The sequence below is a fragment of the Saccostrea echinata genome, unplaced genomic scaffold (assembly GCF_033153115.1).
Source record: "Saccostrea echinata isolate AGI-Se365-2 ecotype Australia unplaced genomic scaffold, CSIRO_AGI_Sech_v1 ptg000001l, whole genome shotgun sequence".
Lineage (NCBI taxonomy): Eukaryota > Metazoa > Mollusca > Bivalvia > Ostreida > Ostreidae > Saccostrea > Saccostrea echinata.
In genome coordinates, this window is record NW_026889750.1 from 7,188,384 (window position 1) to 7,208,001 (window position 19,618).

The following is a 19,618-nucleotide window of genomic DNA, read 5'->3' on the forward strand; positions in this document are numbered from 1 at the left end:
ATGAAAAATAAAAATCTATGCGGTTAAACTTAAATTCATTTTACTTAATATATAAACATGATTTAAGCTGTCACTTTCAAGATTTTTGAAAAAAAGTTTGTTTGTATCATCTGTCCTTAAATGTTTTTTTACCATAGGTGTCACTTGAAAAATTAGTTGAAAGGCCTACATCGATTGTAGTATCAACACCATTAAATGTCACCTTTTTTTCCTAAATTAATTAACGGTGCCTGTGAATGTAATTTCAAAGGCTTCTAGCATGGTCTTTTTTTCTTTTTCATATTATGAGGTTAAGCTGTTGCATATCTAATCACTCTTCTTCAGAATCTGAACTTTCAGAAAACTGTTCTGCAAGGTTGAGATCGGGACAATAAGTAGGTTAGAACAAATAATCAAAACCAATTATAGTGGGTAGCCAAGTTCTAAGGTGATGAATAGGTGCATTGTCTACCATAGGACTTAACTCCCAGGTAGAATGCTGAATTTGCTTCGTATTTGGTGCTTCTCCAATGCCACCTGTATATTGAGAATAATCTGTTTGTCCATCAATAATAGAAGCCAGTTAACACCTTTTATGCAGTATCCCAACGTTTCCAGCGCAAGTGTCCTAATACCATGCTGATTTAATGTCGTGTGTCGAGTTACTCACAAGCACCTGACGAATGGATGGTGTAAAAACAACAACAACAACCCCCTTCAGAATCTGGGAATTTTTGTTAGACACAACCTTCAGAATCTGGGAATTTTTATTAGACACAAAAACACCACCACCACCCCCCCCCACCCTTTAGCTTCTGGGAATTTTTATTAGACACAAAAGCAGGGCGCCCCGCTTCGAAGAAGAAACAAGAATAATTATCAACTCTCTTTAAAGTCATCATTTCGTAAGGTCGATACAATGACCTTGTCAGCAAATACAATCTATCATTAGGTCGTATGCTGACTGACGTTTTTCATTCTAATTGTTAGGCCAATTATTTAAACACAGAATTATCGACGGATTTTTTCCGTTATTTACCGATCATGACAAGGAGCACACAGGATGTGACTGGTCGGCAGGGAATGCTCACTCCTCCATGGCAACTGACCCCACCTCTGATCTTTTTGGAGATCCGTGTTTACTCTGCTTTCCATTTGTATTGTTTAAATTTAATGGACTTTGAGCTTCAATACTGTTCGTTATCTCCTTATTTCATTTTATGATTGACTCAGTATATCACTTGATGTATGAAACTCATAACGGCAAAGTATATCAGTGGAAGTATGAGTTTCATCATTAATCGATATCAAAGCATTAACCAACTAAATTGCAAATGACTACATGTATAATGACATAGACTGTTAGGTTAGACATCCAATGACTACTGTGTCATTTAATATATAAGGTTTATGTCATTTAAGAATAAGGCCATAGTCTGTCAGATGAAGTTAGAATATTATGACTACTGAAACACTTCAACTGAAAATATTATAAAGACTCTCAATTGACATATTAGACTATATATATTTGTTCATGTAATAACATTATTTTAAAATAGCAATGTAGTAAGTTATTTGTAACAAATACATGTAATAACGACTGCGATACAAATATGGTTTGTTAGTTGATACATGTACATGTAATAACGATTGCACTAAAAGTATGGCCTGTTAGTTTTCATAAATGTATGTAATAATGATTACAATAACAACTTGATCCGTGAGTTATCACATATGCCTACACATTTCCATGTAATAACGATTGCCATAACAATATACACATGTACTCTGTTAGTTGTCATATAACTTATCAGTGAAAAAAATCGCCAGAAAATCTACAAAATTAAAAAAATATTTTAATGCAATCTCAAGGTGGCCAAAGAAGATTGGTTTAAAAGAATATATGCATATTTTGAATTACAGTTCAATTAAATACAATGTGTACATAATCCAATGGTTCATTTTCCTTGAGCAACTCCCTTTACAAGCATTGGTCCATCTTTGTGCAGGTAGAGACAGGGCCAAACCAGATATCTGTATTCTGTTCCGGTATTTTTATAAGCTCTGTATTTTTCAGTATCGAATTTCCCGTTCGGAATGCTGACGTCCATGTAAAGTGGTGGATCTTCGAAACACTTAAACCAGCAAAATATTGCACATGCCCCAGCGTACATGGTAGTTGCTTTTCCAAAAGTCTTTCCGGAAGTCTTCTGACTGTGCAAGAATTTCTAAGAAATAAAAAAAAAAATAAAAATAAAATTCAGTGTTACGATTATCCAAGTTACCTTATTCGTTTATATAAAAAGTCATGTTCATCACGTGTTACATGTACATTTGTAGGTACATGTACCCAATAAATTTATCTAAGCAATATTCTTATCGGTTTTGTTCCACAGTGTATGTAATGATACTAGATTAAATGTATATAGAATATACAAGTTACTGTCATTCAGAATAAAATCCGTGTATTGATAAAGAAAATCAGTATATAACTATATTTATTCCTTCTAACAGGGGTCTTCTATTTTAGACCCATTTTGAGAATGGTACCCTGATTTTAAACCTGAATCATCATTGAATATAAATTTGAATCATCAAAATTTGGCATCTTCATTTAAATGCTCCATTTTCCAGGAATCTTAGTACAATTTTTTTAGGTCTCATCCAGACCGATTTGCTTAAACCGGAGTCGCTTCCATGAGAATGCTTGCATTTTGCAGGCCTATAGTACACCAAAGGAGGGATTTGTGACCCACACTTTTTCTGAGTCAATTACCAGTGTCGAATAACGAGACTTCCCCCATTGTGAGACTTCCCCCGGAAGGCTGGCTATATAGTGAGACTTCCCCCCCGGAAGACTTGCTATATAGTGAAACTTCTCACTATATAGCCAGTCTTCCGAGAGGAAATCTCATTATGTAGCCAGTCTTCTCCCCCTTCACAGCGAGACTTCTCCCTCAAATATGGTTTCCGGAATAATATGTTTTATTGTAAAACAATGTTTTTATACTAATATTTTTAGTGTTTCAATAAAAGTTCTCTATCATATGAATTTTAAGATAATTAGAACATCTTAACGATAATATCTTTAATTTTTTTTAGTTTCCCTATTTGTTTCATCATTCAAATGATACAACGTATTTTGAATAGTGATGAGAACAGATTCTACATACTTAGGTTATTTCTCAGATTTGTGAAAACAGCATTACGTAAAAGACACAGGGTCATGCAATCTAATAACCTATTTGTTTTTAATTTATTTAATTTTACATATATCTGTAGTTAGTGTAATAGTGTATGCATCATACTTAAAACATTGCCATTTAATTTCAGCGATTAATGAATTTATAGAAGACATTCAGATTTTGAAGGATAATAGTACTGAAACACTTTGAAACTGATTTTATACTTATATCAATCTCATCGATGTTGGACTTCTAGAGTTAAATAAAGAATACAATAAATTAGCTAAATAAAACGGTTCCTAATGCAAATATATACTGAAAGGAGAAAGAAACGTATATTGACATTGACTTTAGAAATTTTAATCACAATTCGAATAATGATCAACAAAATAAATATAATGTTAAATTTAGACATACAAACAATGTAACTCAATAAAGAAATGTTGGACACTTTGGTATTTTACGCAAAAAAGACATTCTTTAGGGGGCGGGGGGGGGGGTGTCTTTCCTCAGAATTCAGTAATTAATACCGAATGTGTCCATCGCGTGCTCCAATTGCTGCACGGATTCTTCTCTGCATGGAGTTTATGAATCTGTTAACTGTTCTTATTGGGATGTTACTCCACTCTTCTGTCACAGCTTGTGCAAGTTCCTCAGTGTTGTTCGGAAGATTTTGACGCTGTCGAACTCGTCTATCAATAGACAGAACGTTCTATCGTTAAAATGATATTGTCCTACGGACCCGGTTTAACGATAGAATTCGTTCCGTGTATTGGCAATGTTGCAAAATAAACCCGGGCGATAACTCGAACTCTGTGCATTTTCTATGAACAATCCAGAGAGTTACGAATGTCAACATGGCGTTAAATTTGAAGCGAGGAAAAAACGTTGAGAAAATGAGTTGAATTTTCGTATTTATATGGATTTTTTTTTAGGTTAAAAGGCATATACAATCTCAAAAGGTTTGTCATGATTAATTTGGTAGTTATTTTCACTGCAACTCCTTTTGTTTTCTTCAAAATCATTTCGGAGTGGATCCACTCCGATTTGCTACATTGCAAGTATATGGAACGTATTTTAACTGTGGTGAGGGCTTGTCCCGAGACACAGTTAGATTATTCTAACTAGTCTATCAACCTTATTCCATAAGTGTTCGATGGGGGAGGGGTATGTATGGAGGCCATTCAAGTGGTACAATGTTGTTTGTTGTCAGAAAATCGCGACATATCCGTGCAACATGTGGGCGAGCATTGTCCTACTGTAGAAGAAGATTGTACCGACGCACAAAGGGAACAGCGTATGGTTGCAGGATGACACCTCGATAACGTATAGCCGTTAGAGAGCCGTCAACAACCACTAAAGACGTCTTAAATCCATGAGATATTTGACCCCACACCATTATGGACTCTCCCCCAAATCGATCTCGCTCCATGACGCATGCGTCGGAAAAACGTTCACCCTTGCGCCTATACATCCGCCTCCTTCCGTCTGCTCGGAAAAGGGTGAATCTAGACTTGTCAGAGAATAACACATTTCTCCAGCGTTTCAAGGGAAATCTGTTGGGACGATGTCTATGTGACCAGTCCATTCGAACATCCCTACGGTTGCGCGTCAATTGCAAACCTTTGTACGGCCTGCGCGCTCTAAGACCCGCCTCCCTCAGCCTATTTCGTACCGTTTTAGCTCACCTGAGCCGAAGGCTCATGTGGGCTTTTCTGATCAAAATTTGTCCGTTGTCCGTCGTCGTCGTCGTTGTCGTTGTAAACTTTTCACATTTTCATCTTCTTCTCAAGAACCACTGGGCCAATTTCAACCAAACTTGCCACAAAGCATCCTTGGGTAAAGGGGATTCAAGTTTGTTCAAATGAAGGGCCACGCCCTCTTTCAAGGGGAGATAATTAGGAATTAGTGAAAAAATAATGGCATCATTTAAAAATCTTCTTCTCAAGAACCACTGGGCCAAGAAAGATGAAACTTATGTGGAAACATCCTCAGGTAGTGTACATTCAAATTTGTTCAAATCATGACCCCCGGGGATAGGGTTGGGCCACAATGGGGGATCCAAGTTTTACATAGAAATATACAGGAAAATATCTTTAAAAATCTTCTTCTTAAGAACAGTAAAGCCAATATTGGTCATATTTATATGGAAGCATCCTCAGGTAGTGTAGATTCAAGTTTGTTCAAATCATGACCCCTGGGGGTAGGGTGGGGCCACAATGGGGGATCCAAGTTTAGATAGAAATATATAGGAAAATATCCCTAAAATCTTCTTCTTAAAAACAGTAAAGCCATGATTGGTCATATTATATGGAAGCATCCTCAGGCAGTGAAGATTCAAATTTGTTCAAATAATAACCCCCAGGGGTAGGGTCGGGCCACAATGAGGGATCAAAGTTATTCATAGAAATATATAGGAAAATATCGTTAAAAATCTTCATCTTAAAAACAGTAAAGCCATGATTGGTCATATTCATATGGAAGCATCCTCAGATAGTGAAGATTCAAGTTTGTTCAAATCATTACCCCGGGGATAGGTTGGGGCCACAATAGGTGATCAAAGTTTACAGAGGAATATATAGGAAAAAGTCTTTTTCTCAAGAACAGAAAAGCCATGATTAGTCAAATTGATATGGAGGCATCTTTGGGTAGTATAGAATGAAATTTGTTCAAATGAGGGCCCCCGGGGGTAGGGTGGGGCCACAATAGGGGATCAAATTTTTACAAATGAATATATGGGAAAAAATGTCCTGCTCAAGAACAACAAAGCCATTTGTTATATTGATATGAAAGCATCTTCAGGTAGTTTAAAATTCAACACCCCCCTCCCTGTAAACTTTTCAATACTGTACTGATTTTTGCTTTTTTTCCTAGCCAATGTGCTCAGGTGAGCGATGTGGCCCATGGGCCTCTTGTTGCACTTATTCGTGCATTGTTACATCCTTAGAAATGAGCAGCAGTTTCTAAAGCCGTTTGGAAACGATTCCGTAGATGGAGTAGACAAATTTCTCTGTCTTGGCGCCGAGTCGTTACCCTCGGACGTCCACTTCTATGGCGATCGTTTAGACTTCCTGTTGTCAGCATCCGACGTCCAAGACGAGATATGGTTGACTGTGCAACATTAAATCGTTCAGCGACAGAAATTTGATCTTCCCCTCGTAAGAGTTACCCTATTGCTTCACCCCTCTGACGTTCGTTCAAGCGAGGCATTTTAGGAAGTTAATGTCAACACAAATAAAGTGCGGAATTTTTGCACATAAATGTCGAATATTCAAAAATGATCAACAGTGATTACAAATTGTAACAGATGTACTTTCGGCCCAAAATTGTTGCCAAAATTTCATGTTTGATTCGAACACGCTCTTTTCCTGGTTGAATAATGTTCCAATCATGAACCTCTAGCCAACACTCAGTAGAACAGCTAAAAACAATATTTAGCTCGCGTCCTCTTTTTATGTAAATAGAGTACCAAAAAGTAAAATATGCGTTTCTTTTTCCCTTTTCCAGAAAAGGGAAGGGGGAAATCTCACTATGGTCGTTTAGGGGGGAAGGCTCACTATATAGTCATTCTTCCACCTTGGGGGAAGTTTCACTATGAAGATAGACTTCGGGGGAGGGGGGTCTCACTATGGGGGAAGTCTCACCGGTATTATATATCTCTATCTTTTTTTTTTTTTTTTTTTTTTTTTTTTTTTTTTTTTTTTTTTTTTGAAAAACAATGCGACGTGCCTGTATTAAGAAATTAAATTCTTCCTTTCCCACAAACTTTGTACTAACATTTTCTCAGAATTTTGCACCATTTTGCTCATGTTTAAGGTTATACTATTACCCACCTTATTTAAAAAAACGTATTTCAGCTATTTCTTCCCTAAGAAACGTAAAGGTTTTTTTTTTAATTTTAGCTCGAGGAATAAATGAATATTATTCATTAACCATGCCATGTTTTACATTTTTCATCCTCAGCAAATATATCTCCTTTAAGTGTTTCTAAATGGTATACATTCGTTTGTTTATCCCAAAGAATGTTTTGTGGTAGGTTCGGTTGACATTTTGTGCACTGGTTCTTGCCCCTGGATCATGAAACATCTGAGCTTAAGGAAAAAATCAGTACATTGCGCTGATATAATTTAAAAAGTAAAACAGTCAAAATAAAAATGCAGACCCGTAGGAAGCAATTTCACTTTGAGGGGGCACAACCATACATTTTCAGTTTGGGGGGGGGGGGGGCACTATGAACTACCAAAATTCCTTGACAAGCAAAACAAAAAACAAAAAAGGTCATCAGACATTATTATTGAGGGGGCACAAGCATATAGCAGCTATGTTTTCTATAGTATTCTATATATCGGCAAAATTATTGGAGGGGGGCACAGCCCCCGTCCCCCCCCCATCCCCTCCCCCGGTTCCTACGGCCATGAATTGCTATTCAATATTAATTATTTTCAAAGTACTGTTTTGTGCAAATTTAGTGTCAGTTCACAAGTAATATACATCTTTCAGATGATTGACATTTTGACTTAAGTCTAGGTCTGTTTCATGATCCTTGGGCCTGGAGAAGAGACGACAGCTAAAGAGATGGCATTTGCTCAGTTACAATGTAAGCTTACGAGATTTGATAAAAATTCATATCTCAGCAAACATACCCCAACGAAAATGTGTGAAAGTGGCTCTTTCATACTGTTGTAAATGTTTTTTGCGATGTCTTTAAACTGTTGTACCACTCCTGGAGGCAAATTCTGAAATATTGCAATTGGAATCGGGGTTATCAATTTTATTTTTTTTTAAATAATTTATCAGTATATTGCAAATGTACAATTATTAACGTAGACATACATGTACATTACACATAAGTTATCTATGATAATAAGTGTAATATTTGTTAGTTTTTAATATATAGCAAAAAGTAAAATTCTTTTTAGAAATCAGATAAATGAACAACTTTGGGTGTACATGTTATGAAATAATTATATTGGTACTGACATTTCCATTCTGAATACCGTATAATCAGAATTTTTAGAGGGGTTTCAAATTTGGCATTATAAGCCAAGGTTCTGAGATCGCTAAAATTTACTCTGTATATGTTGTTGTAGCTTTCTCTCTTGAAATTATAAATCGCTAAAATTATTTATCGCTAAAAATATATTACCATTTTTGGGGGATTAATCGTTAAAGCGTCTCGCTAGAATTTCCACTTATACGGTATCATGAAAATGTTCAACGGGATAAAAACAAGGATTCTGGTTAAAAAAAAAACAAAAACAAAAAACAGGATGTGCTTTTGAAACAGGATTGTCTCAGAACGCAGCCGAGTTTAAATGAATCTAAATCTGCGAGCAATTTATTTAAAATTATTTTTCCCTATTAATTTTGAGGATCTCCTAATATATTCTCTGTTCGTTATCTATATTTATATTTAAGCCAGGTGTGAGATTCTAATGTTTCTCCACCATAAAGATACGAAACAGACAATATTTGTCTGCTTTTAATCCATGTGACCTTCACATTGTCCATATGACCTTGAAACAGGTCATTGCATAACCTTTAAGTATGTAGTTGAAGCTTCTGAATCATCGTTTCTAACATTTCTTGAATAAAATAACTATAGAGTAATCATTGACAGGTATTTTGCACTTAATTCCAGTTCTATTGACCTGTTTACAGCTCTGACTACCGATCTTATGATTAAAGCAAACTCCTTGATTACAAGTTACCTTTGTTACAAAATTCTATGTCTCCAATTTTTTTATTTCAAAAATTATAGACTTCGTTTAAGTTGGAAACAGTCAATGAATTTTAAAAAAATAAAATAAAAGAGACAGACGCACTACTAGTATGTCTCCGATATTTTGGTTTCGGGGGCTTAAAAATACAACCATAATAGAAATATGAAAGATAAGTATAAGAAAAACCTTTTCATTTGGTATCCCACGACCTGCTGTGAACGGTGACATGGAATTCTGAAACTCGATTACTTGCGTGCTCGAAAATACATTTGCATCCTAAAAAACATCAGTTTAAATCCATAAATGCATATATTATGTTTATCTTACGTAACACATAATTTCTTTTAACTATATTCAAAATAAAGGTACATTTAATACGTATGTAAGTCATGAACAAAGCTGGTCTCACTTATTAAATCAGCAAATAAATTTTCAAAGTATTCTAAAATTAAAATACCCAGAAATTTCTGATACATGTTAATCATATTAATTTTGGGCAAACTTTGTTCTTTTTCAATACCTGCCAATAAGTATATTAATTGTAATACTGAGTATTAGGTTTATGTGTATGGCACACCCACATCCAATGTAGTAAGAAATACTATGATAGCTCCTTTATTTTAGTAAATAATACTTAGTACTTTTATTGTAGTAAGTAATAAAAAGCTACTATCTTTATTGTAGCAAGTAATACTAACCTCGTACCTTTGTTGTAGTAATTAATAATAAGCTAAAACCTTTATAAAAGCAAGTGATACTCAGCTAGTACCTTTTTTGTATTAAGGAATACTAAATTTGTACATTTATTGTACAAAGTAATACTAAGCTAGTAACTTTATTGTATTTAGTGATCTTGAGCTAGTACCCTATTGAAGTAAGAAATATTAACCTAGTACATTTATTGCAGTAGGCAATACTTAGCCAGTACCTAAATGGTGGTAAGTTATACTAAGCTATTACTTTATTATAGTTAGGAATACTAAGCTAGTTTTTTTATTGTAATAATTAGTCCTAAGCTTTTGCCTTTATTATAGTAAAGATACTACAGTAAGATAGTACATTTTTGTGGTAATTAGTACTCAGCTTTTGCCTTTATTATAGTAAAGAATACTAAGATAGTATTTTTTTGTAGTATCTAGTAAGAGATACTAAGATAGTACCTTTTTTGTAGTTATAAGTAATAAGCTTTTGCCTTTATTATAGTAAATACTAAACTAGTGATTTTTTGCAGTAATTAGTACTAAGCTTTTGCCTTTATTATAGTAAAGAATACTAAGATAGTACCTGTTTTGTAGTAATTAGTACTAAGCATTTGCCTTTAATATAGTAAATGCTAAGATAGTACTTTTTTGTAGTAATTATACTAAGCTTTTGCCTTTATTATAGTAAAGAATACTAAGAGAAACCTTTTTGTAGTAATTAATACTAAGCTTTTGCCTTTATTATAGTATATGCTAAGATAGTACTTTTTTGTAGTAATTAGTACTAAGCTTTTGCCTTTATTATAGTAAGGAATACTAAGATAGTACCTTAAGTATAGTAAGGAGAAAGCTGATTCCATCCTCCTCACTCTTTCCTTCATTATCAATTTGCTCCTTTAAAGCATCCTTCCATATAATGTCGTAAAGTTCAGAGAATTTTGTTGCAAAATTAATCTTTTTTGGTCCTTTGCTTAGGTCTGCACTATTATGTTCAAACATGAGACAATAAAGGTTTTAAAAACAGGGCAGGAAATTTTCTGTCATTAATATAGCAAATAAATTAATTACATTCTGATATGTTTAAATATTATTCAAATTCAAGCTCCTTTTATTTTAGAGACAATATTTTCTAACCATTTCAATCAAGAACAATTCATTTCGAGGAGAGAAATGCATTTAACACAAGAAATATAATTTGAACTGTATAAGAAGTGACCCTTATAGAACTTTTTACATGTCACTTACTTTTCTGTTTGCCCCTCTTTCGCCAATGTTAGTTGCCTGCAAAAGAGGAAACACCGAAAGCTAGTGTTAATTTAATTCTAATACTTCAGAATCAACTTTTGACTTGAGCTTATATATGTTTCATTATTTTTTAGCTGTGATACCTGTTTCATTCTATTACTTTTTGTAATACCTTTCCAATCCCATTATTTTTGTAATACCTTTCTAATTTCATTACTTTTGTAATACCTTTCTGACTCCATTTCTTTTGTAATATCTTTAACTCTTTAATTTTTGTAATAGCTTTCTAAATCTGTTACTTTTGTAATAGCTTTCTAAATCTGTTACTTTGTAATAGCTTTCTAACTACATTTACATTACTTTTATAATATCTTTTTAAATCCATTTCTTTTGTAATACCTTTCTTACTCCATTACTTCTGTTATACCTTTCTAACTCTGTTACTTTTGTAATACCTTTCTAACTCCGTTACTTTGCTTTCTAGATCTTCCACTTTTTCCTCATACCTGTAAAGGACAAGATAGGCTAAATCCCCTTTTTGTCCCCCGCTTTCAATGAAAGTGGGGGATATTAATTTGGGTCTGTCTGTCCGTCCGTCTGTATTTCTGTCTGTAACACTTTCGTTTCCGCGCGATATCTCGAGAACCCTTTGAGCTTTCGCAATGAAATTTTCCATAACAACTCCCTTTGGCCTAAGGAAAACCCCTATTGATTTTGAGGTCAAAAGTTTAAAGTTCAAGGTCGTAAATTCAAACATTCCGTCTGTGTGTAACACTTTCGTTTCCGGACGATATCTCAAATGCTTTTGAGCTTTTGCAATGAAATTTGATGCCATAACTCCCTAGGGCCTCTCTCGCCCCTCTCAATGTGTCCCGCCCCGTTTTTTTAATTATTATTATTTATTGTATTAAAAGTCGCTTGGCACTATTTTTAGCACAGGGGGCATGTGGAGAGTTATTACGTATAATACAGGTTGTCGGCGGACTTTATATTCTTATAACACCTATTAGAACTGTTTAGTAAAGGCTAAATTAGACACCATGTATTATGTAAAATTTTGACAATATTGAATATGAATATGAACATTATATGTGACCTAATGTTTGCATCTAATTTCCTAAACAATCAAGTGCCTCCGTGGTCTAGGGGTATGAATGTCGCTTAACATGCGAGAGGTCCGGGTTTAAATCCCATACGAGTTATCCAGTTTGTAATTTGAAACGGATTTTCAATAATTAAATAAGCTAATGCTTTGCAATCAAATACAATGTACGGAAACACGCATTTCTAGTTGCAATTTACGTTTTCAGTTGTACCTTGCATTCCTCGAAACGTTCTTGTTTCTTAAGTTCATTAATCCTCATTTTTTTTAAGTTGGCTTTGAAGAGAATGTATTTTTTCTTCTGCTGTTTCTTGTTGTGAAGAGAAGTTACTATAAGTATTTATAAAAGACTACATTAGACCATCTCTAAAATAAATTACCCTCTCCGACTCCGACTGAATAAATTCAAAATATTTGGTAGGTACATGTAGGTAGGTAGGTGATTTTCTTTTTTTCTTAAAAGAACACTTGCGAATGTAAAGTTAAAAAAAGTTTTAAATTGGATGAGAAAACATCAGAATGAATTAAAAAAAAATCGCTTCTTGAGGGTAAAAAAGTTGAGAGTCGGGCCATTTTTAAAGGCATGTAAGTCGGTCAAGAGAGGGCAAATTTTAAATAATGTAAATAGGAGCATTTTTAACCCTTTTTTCTATAAAAAAAAACTTATATATATATATATATATATATATATATATATATATATATATATATATATATATATATATATATATATATATATATATTACTCATTAAAGCCATTTAAGGAGACATTTATGCATGTTTGTACCCGACCTGGTAAATACTTACCTTTCAAGCTTATAATCTTTGAATTTTTGTAGCTCGTCTTTTAAAAACACATTCTCAGTAGAAAGACTGCAAAATAAAAACAAGAGGCCCATGGGCCACATCGCTCACCTTGTAACTTTGGCCATGCTGTTCTTTACCAGATTTCCCCCCTTGTAATACCTATTGTGGCCCGCCCTACCCCCGGGGGTCATGATTTGAACAATTTAGAATCTACACTACCTCAGGATGCTTCCAAATAAGTTTCGGCTTTATTAGTCCACTGGTTCTTGAAAAGAAGATTTTTAAAGATTTTTCTTATATAATTCAATGTAAAACTTGGATTTCCTATTGTGGCCCCGCCCTACCCCGGAGGTCAGGATTAGAACAATTTAAAATCTACACTACCCCAGGATGCTTCCATATAAGTTTCAGCTTTTCTGGCCCAGTGGTTCTTGAGAAGAACATTTTTAAAGATTTTTTATATAATTCAATGTAAAACTTGGATTCCCTATTGTGGCCCCGCCCTACCCCGGGGGTCAGGATTTGAACAATTTAAAATCTACACTACCCCAGGATGCTTCCATATAAGTTTCAGCTTTTCTGGCCCAGCGGTTCTTGAGAAGAAGATTTTTAAAGATTTTTCTCATATAATTCAATGTAAAACTTGGATTCTCTATTGTGGCCCCGCCCTACCCCCCGGGGTCATGATTTGAACAATTTAGAATCTACACTACCCCAGGATGCTTCCATATAAGTTTCAGCTTTTCTGGCCCTGTGGTTCTTGAGAAGAACATTTTTAAAGATTTTTTCCTATATATTTCAATGTAAAACTTGGATTCCCTATTGTGCCTCGCCCTACCCCCGGGGGTCATGATTTGAACAATTTAGAATCTACACTACCCCAGGATGCTTCCATATAAGTTTCAGCTTTTCTGGCCCAGTGGTTCTTGAGAAGAAGATTTTTCAAGATTTTTCTTATATATTTCAATTTAAAAGTTGGATTCCCTATTGTAGCCTCGCCCTACCCCCGGGGGTCATGATTTGAACAATTTATAATCTACACTACCCCAGGATGCTTCCATATAAATTTCAGCTTTTCTGGCCCAGTGGTTCTTGAGAAGAAGTTTTTTTCAAGATTGTTCTTATATATTTCAATGTAAAACTTGGATTCCCTATTGTGGCCCCGCCCTACCCCCGGGGGTCATGATTTTACCAATCTAGAATCTACACTATCCCAGGATGCTTCCACATAAGTTTCAGCTTTTCTGGCCTAGTGGTTCTTGAGAAGAAGATTTTTTAATGACCCCACCCTATTTTTGTCTTTTCTTGATTATCTCCCCTTGTAAGGGAACTTGGCCCTTTATTTTAACAATTTACACTTCCCTTCACCCAAGGATACTTTGTACCAAGTTTGGTTAAAATTGGCCCAGTGGTTTTTGAGAAGAAGTTGAAAATGTGAAAAGTTTACAGACGGACCGACAGACGGACGGACGACGGACAACGGGTAATCAGAAAAGCTCACTTGAACTTTCAGCTCAGGTGAGCTAAAAAACCAAAGAATATAATATTACACATGTACGAAAAAACAGACATATATGTATTTGTGATAGAAAACAAAATATTACGTAATCATATGGGAAAGAAAGCTTATAGAAGTTGTTTACATTATCAATTTAACTATAGGGTAATCGTGTAATGTAGGCGTTATGCATTTTTCAGAGTGAAAGAGGTGAAAATAAACGAAGAATTTAGCTCTAAATTACCTCTCGATCTTCTTGTTCAAATCTTCAATTTCAACACCAGATCTAGATTAAAAATAAAAAAAACTTGGCAACATTAGAACATGTATATGCTATACATGTACATCTGGTTGACTCATAAAGCGGTGACAAACTATACCCCCTCAGTTCATAAAAGTTAGGGCTCCATTTTTGACTATTCATGCCCTCCATTTATTTTAATTCAGAATGCAAAAGTTCTTATCCTTTCTGTTCACAAACTAATGGTTTTAATTTGTATTTTCAATCATGATGCGATTTAAATAACATAGAGGTCAAGAAAACGGTTTCAAATTATTCTATTTGATTTAGAAGAAAAAAAATCAGTATATAGTACGCTTATATTTTATATGATGGATATATTTTGAATTAGGATATTATAATTTATATCTATGTGTATCTCACACTAAGAACTCAAATTTTAAAGAGTAGACATTTGAAACTGAAATCAGTGTAAAGATTTAGTTTTTATTGCGAATTACGATTGTAATTACTTTTTCAGCTGCTCATCGTATAGTCCTAAAAGGAAGTTGGTTTCATCTTCACTGAAATTATAAAACGTATAAGTTAGGCACTCACAAATATTTCAGTTTCTGTACTAATATATGGATTCAATGAATCATTAATTATATATAGAAATTATTTCATAATATACTACTCTAAATCGACGAAGATACATGTACATGTAATAAAGATAATGCTTAACTTCAGAAGCACATGTGTAATAAATATTAAGTAATAGTAGATTTACTTGACATGTTCAAAAAAAAAAAAAAAAAAAAAAAAAAAAAAAAGAACTGAAATTACTGTTGAACTGGCAGGGTAGTTTTTTGTTTAGAGTCTGTTGCGGTGGATTTTATTAGCTGTGGTTTACTCTTCTTGGTGGATTTAGTAGCCATGTTCAAGCTTACAGCTATTACAAAAAGACAAAATTAAGACGGTATATTAGAAGAAGATATTGAAAACGTATCAAAATATCTGTGGTCAGATATTTGGACTGATTTGAAACCATATTACATATATTAGAGGTTATCAAGGGCATTCGAAAAAATCGACAATTAAGTAAATGTTTTCGCATGAAGGTCTTTGAATTTAAAAAATACGTCAGTGATTCAAAAACTCAAATTTATCCCAAGAACACATCTTAATAGAAAATGAGTGACTTAAAAATAAATTCATTAGTTAAAAAGAAATTAAAAGAAAAAAAACCCCATTTTCTTAACATCAACTCAATTGATTTTCAATTTATAGCATCCGTAAGAATATTTTTTTTAAAAAATGCAAAGAATGGTTTAAAAAAAAAAAAAAAAAACAGCTTGATTATCGCTAGCCAATATTGAAAGCAATCGAAATTTGTAAAAATTAAATGTAAGTGTTGCAGTATTGAATAAAATAATATATGCATTATATATGTGTATGTAAATGTATTTTTAAAAAGATATCACTAAGTACGAACTTGGAAAATTTTTACCGCTAAAATTATGCACGTGGTGGAAGGGGGGGGGGGGGGGTAATTTCCTGTTAATAGAACATGTAACATAACAATATCGGTACCAAATCCATCAACTTCAATATCTCGAACACTCGGATATCTCGAAGTTTTTCCTCAGTCCCGCCAAGTTCGAGATATTGAAGTTTACCTGTATATTGTACATGTATATTTAAAAGTTGATTCTAATTAAATATTTTAAGTTACTCAAAATAAAGAAACCAAGAAATCAAATTTCCCCTCCATTCTAAAAGACGATACATGTATAAAATATTATTGGGATAGACGATAGTGGATGCATGTACATGTAAAATATTGAATAATTTTTAACATATAGTCGAGCCGATCTGTTGTTGAACTGGACTTGAGATACTGCTTAGGTTCAAGAAAGCAATTCCTTCGATTTTTCAAATTTATTGCCTCTGGGTTCAAGAATGCAATTCCCTCGATCTTTCAAATTGACTTTCTGAGATTATGGCCGTGATAAGGAATCTTATGCGTTATAAAGTTAAAAAAAAGTTTCATTTTGCTAGAATCCAGAAGCTCCTCGGAACTAAATACCCTCTAGGCCCTAGATGACAAGCTGGAAGCCAATCTTTGCTAGCAAAGGGTTTCCGATCCGAAGTCTCTTCTTTGTAAGATTTCGGATCGAAAACCCTTGGCTAGCGAAGATCCTGGAAGCCTTGATCTGAACTTTGTCCCCTGGGCCCTAGCTTGACCCACTGAAAGTCTCATGCAGGACCCCCCCCCCTCGCAGGGCCCTAGCTGGACCCCCTGGAAGTCTCATGCAGGACTTACCCCCCCCCCCCCAGGGCCCTAGCTGGACCCACTGGAAGAATAGCTAGGCAGCCCAGACCAATGTCAGCTTCTTTATTCAACGAGTGCTCTTTTATTTTCAATATTGCTAGCATTCCCTTTAAGAGCCTTGTAAGTACTCTGGTTTAATTTGTAAACATTTTATCTGGTTATCAGGTTATACCAAGCAAAAACTCTTGAAAACCCCTTTCAAATTTTCCAGATCTGCGCCTAAATATAAATACGTTAAATGTTTACATGTCAGTCTTGAATTAACCATACAAGATTTCCTTAATACATGGACAAAAGGTCTTACCATGAATGTCTTCTCGGCTTGTTTACAAACACCATAACAACACACGTTTTACGGAAGCATTAAAATGAAAGTGGAAATAGCGTAGGTCACGCAGGTCACCACATTCTGACCACGACGCTATGCGGTGCTTAAAATAGAACAGCAAACAAGCTATTTAAAATGTCTATATAAACAACGGAAGCCCAACAGTGCAATCCGAAACTGAATAAGAGATACGAAATTACAAAATAAAAAAAAGGAAATTAATAAATTTTAAAAAAAGAAAAACTAAATTATAAAATAAAAAACCAAATTAGTAAATAAAAAATGAAACTCCAGGTCAATAAAAACAAAATTATTGAATGAAAAAGAAAATAATTTAAATATGAAATAATTAAATAAAACCAAAATTCGGAATTTAAAATTGCGAAAGTCACCATATGGAGGAAGCTTATAGTATCTGCAGTTATGGCAATGCTTAAAACTTGTGTGTCTTATTAATTGCAGTTATCGATCATCGTTGATTAAAAAAAAGTTCCGTTAATGATGTACAAATTGTATCGGTTTCTAAACATCGTATTTTCTGCTTTATGATAAGAAAAACGAGTTATTCTTTAAAAGCAAAACGACAATGCAATTGTGTCGACTAAAATAAAGCCTAAAGCGCATTCATTTGTTTTCCAGTTTGAAGAATAATTGTTCCAAAAGGTTTTGATTAATTATAGAATCAAATGCATTCAGTTATATTCTTTCGCAACAAAAAATGAAAAAATAAAAAATAAATAAATAAAAAAGAATCAGTAAAAATGTCAGTGTTAACGTACTGCATGTAATAATTACAATCACAGAAGTAGTCTACTTACATTTCTTATTGAACTTTCATCAGAAAAAGAGTTGAGATAATTTTTATTACCAACTTTTTATATTTCTGATTGATTCTTAAATGTCTAAACATACAATCTGCGATCTTCTTGGTGGTATTGAATTACAGAAGTTCAATTCCTCAGCTCTTTTTTTGGGAACCTTTAGGAAAGTCCTTGAAATGTTACGTTTCAACTTTAATTTAGGATATGTATAATTGAATTTCAAAATATTCTTGCATTTTTAACCCAAATAATTTAGGTGGTTTGTGAATATAAGTAAAACAATTCCAAATACATATGGTGAGTTTTCTATATTTTCTTTAAAAATCTGTATGCGTCAGCAATACTTTTATGAATATTAAATGTGGTTAATGATACTGATATTCATTGAATTAGTTTTATCTAATTTATCACTTAAATAACAAGTGCTTGCATTTGAAAACTATGAATTTGTAATACAAAAGTTAAATTTTAACGTAGCTACGGATAGCGATCACGTGACATTACATGTGAATTCTAAATTCAGAATTTTTCGGTCCGCTTATTCCGGAAATGTGTCTATTTCAATATGGAAGACTGCAGTTGTAAACAATGTGCTCCGAGAAAAGTTCACGGGAATAGTTACAGGAAAGCTCAGCAGTAAAAGTAGATCAAGTTAATTAGAGCGAATGAGAGATAGAACATGTCAACAAACAGGACAACAATTATAAATCGTTTTTTTATGAAATGGAATATTTGTATACACATGTCGCAAACGACTTACACTCCTATTCCAAAGCAGACGACACGGCTGATGTAGATCATATAATGACATCAAATGGAACGAAAGACGAAGAGTTGTTGAGCTGAGGAACTTGGCAGTCCAGTTTATGTGCTTACAGCCACAAGATGAAGGCATTCATTTGCATTTTTTTTCAACTTTTAAAAACGTTGTTGACTCGGTACTTTATTGTATCAATACATTGGGCCTAAATGTGACTGATGATACTGAACTATTTGTGGATTTACCAACACTTTCCACGGGAAAGGAATACGATAGTGAGGCCTTTGATATCAACTCAAAAGTAGCTCTTGGTAAGTCAAATAAATATTAACACGATGTATATCTTCTGTCATAATTGTAATTCAGCATGAATATAAAACTTTCCCCTGGTAAACTCAGTGCATGTAAGGAACTGCCATTTGATTTGGGGGGGGGGGGGGGGTATGGGTGTCAGATTATTTATTAATATGCCAGTGAAGGAAAGATTATTTATTTTTATTTCCAAGATGATTGGGGACAGATTATTTTTGTTTTTCTTCACTGGAAAAAAACTTCGACAAGGTGGTACATATTGAAACTGTTTGCATGTTGTTTACTGGTCTGATAAAATTCAATCCTTTATTTTACTACTGCTGCATAGTTAGAATATTGGTCAGGCAGCACGGGTATTTCTCTTGATAAGTCCAGTTTCTGTGTAAGATTTTCTAGTTAAAAAGCGATTTTCCAATCAACCATAATTAAATTTTGTTTATGCCGGTATATATTTATTTGATCAATTTTTTTTCAGCCAACTTGATGGTAAATTAATTCTGGTATGGGACCATCCTATGTAGTAAATTTTTCTCAGCACCTATTGTGTCACCACATTGAAGAAAAAGAGATGTCGGCCTCTGTTGTGCAACCAGTCCAAGGAA

At 34.0% G+C, this 19,618-nt stretch overlaps 1 protein-coding gene across 1 annotated transcript; it reads right to left on the bottom strand.

The window, feature by feature from the left end:
• Window positions 1–1,501: 1,501 nt before the first annotated feature.
• On the bottom strand, window positions 1,502–17,196 carry LOC133183133 (uncharacterized). Its single transcript, XM_061318120.1, has 11 exons — window positions 17,100–17,196; window positions 15,307–15,412; window positions 14,994–15,044; window positions 14,485–14,526; window positions 12,743–12,808; window positions 11,289–11,339; window positions 10,834–10,869; window positions 10,417–10,570; window positions 9,074–9,163; window positions 7,808–7,900; window positions 1,502–2,207 (listed from the first exon to the last, which is right to left on the bottom strand). Exons 2-11 carry the CDS (start codon window positions 15,396–15,398, stop codon window positions 1,938–1,940), a joined length of 945 nt encoding a protein of 314 aa, XP_061174104.1. The 5' UTR covers window positions 15,399–15,412; window positions 17,100–17,196; the 3' UTR covers window positions 1,502–1,937.
• Window positions 17,197–19,618: the final 2,422 nt, after the last annotated feature.

Coding starts and splice junctions, on each gene's coding strand:
- LOC133183133 (XM_061318120.1), bottom strand. CDS start 15,398: ATGGCTACTAAATCCACCAAGAAGAGTAAACCACAGCTAATAAAATCC. Junction 14,527..14,993: donor TACGATGAGCAGCTGAAAAA/GTAATTACAATC, acceptor TTTTTAATCTAG/ATCTGGTGTTGAAATTGAAG. Junction 2,208..7,807: donor TTTCACACATTTTCGTTGGG/GTATGTTTGCTG, acceptor TTTATTTCTTAG/AAATTCTTGCACAGTCAGAA.